At 37.4% G+C, this 7,032-nt stretch overlaps 1 protein-coding gene across 1 annotated transcript in view; it reads right to left on the bottom strand.

Moving 5' to 3' along the window:
• Nucleotides 1-7,032, bottom strand: part of LOC106871398 (solute carrier family 12 member 2) — a gene marked incomplete at its 3' end in the record, with an annotated part of 241,835 nt that overhangs the window by 6,644 nt on the left and 228,159 nt on the right. Inside the window, exons 5-8 of the mRNA XM_052970802.1 lie at nt 4,287-4,397; nt 3,175-3,286; nt 2,214-2,338; nt 1,753-2,037 (exon numbers count right to left, since the gene is read on the bottom strand). Of these exons, the coding sequence (XP_052826762.1) occupies nt 1,753-2,037; nt 2,214-2,338; nt 3,175-3,286; nt 4,287-4,397 (633 nt within the window). The remainder of the gene's footprint in view (nt 1-1,752; nt 2,038-2,213; nt 2,339-3,174; nt 3,287-4,286; nt 4,398-7,032) is intronic.

Here is a 7,032-nt window from a genome sequence, read left to right on the forward strand (position 1 = left end):
CCATCATCATCATCACATCAGCATCATCACCAGCATCACTGCCACTACATCCATCATCATTATCATCACCACCAGCATCACCACCACCACATCCATCATCATCATCATCATCATCATCATCACTATCATCACCATCACCATCACTGCCACTACAATCACCACTACTACATCCATCATTATCATCACCATCATCATCATCATCAATGTCATCATTTTACTTTCATTCCCCACCTCATGTCTGCATAGTTTGGTTGGGTCATCTCTACCACAATCTGATCACATGTTCCAATCCTTTATCATTTCCTTAATGACATTCACGTTTCTGACATCATCTTTCGCCACTTCTTCCCCACATCTACCTTGACCTCCCTCTTCCACAAGTTCCTTCCACTAGAATTCCTTGACACTTCCTCACATTTATGCTAAAGATTAATATACGTAAATTGATAATATTAATAATAAAAGAAGAACCAATTAGAGGTACACCAAGCAGCGTTGAATGAAATATAGTTGCATACAATCATATTCAACATGTCCATGTACACTCAGATACGAAAACACAATATGCTGCACAAAATTCCTGAAGAGAAGTTCTCTTAACCCTTTCGTTACCAACCCAGCTGAAACCGGCTCTGGTTCTTTAGTACAAATGTCTTGGTTTCATAAGTTTTGAATTAAAATCTTCCACCAAACCTTAGTCACAATTTATGTACCTAACATGAGCTGAATGATAACTAAGTTATTTTACAAAATTCTTTGTTATATTTAAAATTAATTGAAAGAAACACAGAGCATCTCAAAATAAATACAGTAACAAAACGGTTAAAGACCATATGAGTGTTAACATACCACTAGGCCACAAATAAAACCACTGGATTTTCTGAGATGTTACAGCTTCATCATCCATGTATGCCCAGGCACTGTTCATGGCCACTATATCATCATCATCACCACCACCACCACCACCACCATCATTATTATTATTATTATTATTATTACTATTTAACCTCCATTTTCCATACTGACAAGGGCTAGATGGTTTGACAGGAGCTGGCAAGGGCCGGATGGTTTGACAGGAGCCAGCAAGGGTTGAAGTTACACAAGGACTTGGCATGGTTTCTACAGCCGGATGCCCTTCCTAATGCCAACCACTATACAAAGTGTACTGGGTGCTTTTTACGTGTCACCCATAACTGCTTTTTACCTGGTACCAGCACCAATGCTTTTTATGTGGCACCAGCACTGACAAATTCACCAAGTATCTTGCAAAACAAAAACCACCACAACTAGGAGGAGGGAGAAGTATTGCGTGGGTGTGGCTTTGTGCCTGTTAAGAGATTAAAAGTATAATAAAGGCACAGAGATATATGTCTTACTGTAGAGTAGATACATGGATACCCTAAATGGCAAAGAAGCTTTGCTCCAAACACAACAGATTATCCCATAAGAACTTCCAGTTGTTGTCTATATCATAGGTCTCTGTCTTGTCCTCTTCATCAAATACTTCATTAAGAATATCTCTAAATCTATACTCATTTGAAGGATCCTTGAACATCCATAACCTCATTTGCCACATTGGTTTGCATCTCTGGGTCCTTCTAGCCCCAAATCTCAAATGAGAAAGTCACCTGGTTCAGGAAGAGAACCCCCAGACTTTATGATCATGATTTCAACAACCTCACAGCTAGGACACATGCTTTCATTTGAAAAACTGTTGTGAAAACAGAAGTGCAAAACATTGCTTTAACTTACCTGGAAGTCATGCTGGAGACCATATTTGCACACACCATCTTCACCCAAAGTGCAGTTACGCATAAGAGACATAGTAACAAATGGTACCTTTTTAATACCATCCTCTGCAGTGGAGTTATAAAGTGTCATATCACCATCAATCGTTGCATTCACAGCTGCATAAAAAATTGCTCCACCTGCATCACGAACAATGCAGGCGCCTAATGACCATGCACAAAGAATATAAACAACTGAACTAATGGCAATGGCTAATAGGGTTCCTTTGGGGATAGCCACTTGGGCATCCTAAAACAAAAACAAAAAAAAAGTAATAGGTAAATAAATATTGAATAAAAACAAAAAAGGAACAATATATTGAAAGATATATCTGAAAATACAGGATAATAAATACAGTAGGGAAGACACTTATAAGAAATTATTAAAAAAAAAGATAGACAGAGAGAGGGAGAAATGAAAGCCACCTTTAGATCACCAGAAATATTAGCACCAGCAAGAATTCCTGTAGCAGCAGGAAAGAAGATGGAAAATACTGAGAAGAACTCCTCATTGCGGAAATCTGGCAGGAAATTTTCTTTGAATACATCAACTGCAATAAAGAAAATATAGAATTAAACTTTAAGGTATTATTATTATTATTATTATTATTATTATTATTATCATTATTATTAAACCCTTTAGCATTCAACCCAGTCACAATCGGCCCTAATACTCAACATGTTTTATGCTCAAACTGGTCAGATCTGGCCTCTTATACCTATCCTGTAGTGTCATTCCAAAAGTAAATAATCACATCATCAAAATTTCAAAGCTTTGAGGTAATGCATGATTAATTGAAAACAATGTGAATAAATAAGCGTTACATTTGATAAAATGATCTGAATGCTAAATGGGTAAATGGTTTTATAAGTTGTAAAGATTAGATTAATTTCTTATTGCAAGAATCAACAAGGTACATTAAGTTACTGTATTTCTTATAATTAATGCTTGTGTAAAAGATTTTGTTATTGATGTATTCTGTCCGCTGAAGAAAATGGGAGAAATCTATATAAGCATATAACCTGAGTAAAAAAAAGACAAAATCTTCAGATTTGAAAGAAAAAATAATACGTAGTATGGCTAGAAATATTCTTTTCTTCTCTAGGCACAAGGCCTGAAATTTGGGGGGAGGGAACCAGTCGATTAAATCGACCCCAATTTATCGACCCCAAAAGGATGAAAGGTAAAGTCGACCTCAGCAGAATTTGAAAACGGAATGTAAAGACAAGCAAAATACCGCTAAGCATTTCGCTCAGCGTACTAACGTTTCTGCCAGCTCGCTGCCTTATGGCTAGAAATATTTTATCTACTATGGATGGGCAGCTGAACAAGTTAACAAATGAGAAGAGGGAAAAAGAAAGAGAGTAAGAAAGAAAGACACTTTACCTCTGTAGCCAGTGTAACCTTTGGAAAAGTTATCATTGTTTGGTGAGATAAACGATCCAATGATATAGGCAGACATTGATAAAAGTAATATTCCCAACAATATCAACTGAGCCTGAATTAAGAAAAATTAGAAAAGGTCTTGTTGGCATTTGCTATTCAGAAATAAATAGAAATAGTAGCAATTCAACTGAAAAAAGGCAAAATAACATCGGTTTTTTGGGGGGGAGGGTAAAGATATAAGAGTAACAAAAACAAAACATGAAAATCATCATCATCATTTAACGTCCGCTTTCCATGCTAGCATGGACTGGACAATTTGGCTGAGGACTGGCGAACCAGATGGCTGCACCAGGCTCCAATCTGATCTGGCAGAGTTTCTACAACTGGATGCCCTTCCTAACGCCAACCACTCTGAGAGTGTAGTGGGTGCTTTTACGTGCCACTGGCACGAAGGCCAGTCAGGCGGTACTGGCAACGGTCACACTCAAAATGATGTTTTTTACATGCCACCTGCACAGGAGCCAGTCCAGTGACACAGGCAATGACCTTGCTGGTAACAATCACGCTCAAAAGGTGCTTTTTACATGCCACTGGCATGGAAGCCAGACAGCTGCTCTGGCAATGATCACACTCGGACAGTGCTGCTAACGACCCACTGGCACAGGTGCCAGTCATCGAATTTGGTTCAATTACGATTTTGATAAACAAATTCTGATTGTATATGATATACACCTGACTGACAATGTGCATCTAGTAGATGGCAAGCATCCGGCAGATGAAGCACATCAAATAAATATACGTGTGTGCATGTGTGTGTATGTGTGTGTGTGCATGTCTGTTCTTATCCTTTTTTCCAGTCACCCTTACAATGCTAGAGAATCCTCAACACCCATCTTTCACAACCTACCCTAATGCTTTTCTATGTCATTGCCTCTTCTCAATAACTTATTAATCCCATCGCACTGTCCTGTCCCCTGCCATACAACCCTCCCACCTTTTCACACACACAATCCTGTCTCCTTACTTACCATCCTTCACATGTGGAGGGAAGGATGGACGGAGGGGGTGTAACAGACAGATAAAGAGGGTTAAAAAAAGGGTAAGAGACTTACCCGTGCCTCCCACTCCATACCAATGATAGCTATACCCAGCAAAAGAGTAATCGTTATCACTCCTATGATCCGGATATCATTCACCTCATCAATTAATAAGGCATTGTTAGCCTGTAATTAAAAAAAAAATAATAATAATAATAATGAACAGATAAAGCAAAAAAGGACGAAGAAGCAACAACAAAGTTATCACAGACTAATTACATTAAGTCAATAGTTAACGGATTGTTTATTTCTGATTATAGCAAACAAATTTGCTGGACAAGCTATAGTCTATTTCAGCTGTGTTCTAAAACAAAGTCTTGGATAAATCGATAAGGAATTAATGACCATCGTTGGAAACAAATTTGTGTATCTAGCGAGGATCTACTAAAACACATAATAACAGAAAATTAAACGATTTTACAGTAGAATTCTGATGCATTTATTTTAAAACCACTTTACATCAGTTAACATCTGTCCCATAATGGCTGAGCAGAGATGATGCATTAAGAAATTTAGATATTTATACATGAACGGTGGCTGATTTTAAACCATTACTGAAGACTGAGTTTACAAATAGCAATAACCATGCCTGAGATAACCCTCACTGACTTCAATATTATCACTAACATAAACAAATGGCTATAAATATGAAGAGAATATATACAGAATCCACCAAAAATATGTATATACGCTTCAGGAAAGGAAAAATCTGTATAAGTATTTTAATTCAGTGTTATTGCAATTTGATAAAGCATCAAAAGAAGTATTTATATTTATTGGGGTACTTATAAATGTTAAATATTTGTACAAATTTTACCTTTCTTGAAGTGTGTATACCTTATTTTTGACAGACTCTGTAGTTAGCCAGACTAACCCTAGTACTTCCCTGATACATATTTTACCAATAGCAGAAAATGAAAAGAAAAGTAATCCTTGAAAGATTTGATCTTAGAATATAAGGAAGTCTAACTAAATCATCATCATCATCATCATCATTTAACGTCCACTTTCCAAGCTGGCATGGGTTGGATGGTTTGACTGAGGACTGGCAAGCCAGAAGGCTGCACCAGACTCAAATCTGATCTGGCAAAGTTTCTACAGCTGGATGCCCTTCCTAATGCCAACCACTCTGAGAGTGTAGTGGGTGTTTTTATGCGCCACCAGCATCAGAGCTAGTCAGGCAGTACTGGCAATGACCATGCTCAAAAGGTGATTTTACGTGCCACCTGCATGGGAGCCAGTCCGTCGGCACTGGCAATGACCACACTTGAATGTTGTTTTTTACACGCCACAGGCATGTGCCAGTAAGCCGATGCTGGCAACGATCACACTTGAATGGTGCTTTTTACATGCCACCGGCATTGGAGCCAGTCAGCAGCCTTGGCAACGATCACGCTCAGAAAGTGCATTTAACGTTCCACTGGCACAAGTGCCAATCAGGCAGTACTGTCACCGGCCATGTCAGCAATTTTGGTTTCACTTGCCTCAACAGGTCTTCACAAGCAAAGTTTATTGTCCAATGAATGAAGGGTACTCATAAGTGGGCTGGTTATACACCACTGGCATAGGCCATGTGTTATGGTCTCACTTGGCTTGCCGGGTCTTCTCAAGCACAGCGTATCTCCAAAGGTCTCAGTCACTAGCCATCTCTACCAATTCTGTTAACTGAAAGCCCTTACCAATGTAAAACCAAGAATTCTCAGATTTTATAATGACCAGTGTGTAGTGGACTTAACTAAAAACCACATGAATAAACCATGTGGATGCTTGCATTTGGTTTGGGGTCTTAGCAGATGAGAGATAAATCTCCCACCAGCTAAAATGTCAGTGTAATGAAAACAGCATAGTCAAAAATTCCGATATACTTGACAGCAAAATATTATAAAGAAAATAATTGCTGAAAATTAAGCTTGCAGCACACATGAAGTTACACAACAAAATGCCTAAAGAGGATTTGGTCTAAAGACTTATATAAGTGTTATCTGTCCACTTCACCTATTTTATTTTTGCAACTGTCAAAATACACAAGGCACTCAAGCATGAATTAAGAGACATACAACTTGCTGAGATGAAAGGGTTCAGTCAAGCAGATCAATATTAATGATACTTATTCTATGAATTCAGGAAAGATGTAAGGTAAAGTTGATCACAAAGAAATTGCAATGCAGTACAATGAATTTTAATGCCAGTTACATTAAAAGAAGCAATTCCTACATTTTAAAGCCTACAGCATTTAAATTATCAACAAGTAGTAAAAAGAAAACAACTGTTTATTGATCTTTTGAATCTTATTTAAGGATAAATATTTTATTTGATGTAATACCATAAATTCTCGAGTATAATACGCAGGGGATTTTTAGGGGGCTGTACCTCTGAAAAACCTAAACCTTGTGTATAATACACACCCCTTCTCTAACTTGAGTCAAGGAGGTCTATATAACGTCCTTGGTTTGTAAACATATATACAGTAACGTCCTTTATCATTATTGTATATATAACATAATGCAAGTTATGGATGATTCTTTTATGACTTCATTGCTCAAGCATAGCTTAAGGTATTTTCGCGCCCAACATCACAAATTGTGTCTGAATAAACATTGCCGGACAGCAAATAGAGACTTGGACATTGGTTAGAAAATATTTTTCATTTTTAACCTCATATATAGTACGCACTAGGGATTTTGACCTTTAAATTTTGGGAAAAAAATGCGATTATACTTGAGGATTTACAGTAATCTAATTTTCATATATACATACATTA

The sequence above is a fragment of the Octopus bimaculoides genome, chromosome 9 (genome assembly GCF_001194135.2).
Source record: "Octopus bimaculoides isolate UCB-OBI-ISO-001 chromosome 9, ASM119413v2, whole genome shotgun sequence".
Lineage (NCBI taxonomy): Eukaryota > Metazoa > Mollusca > Cephalopoda > Octopoda > Octopodidae > Octopus > Octopus bimaculoides.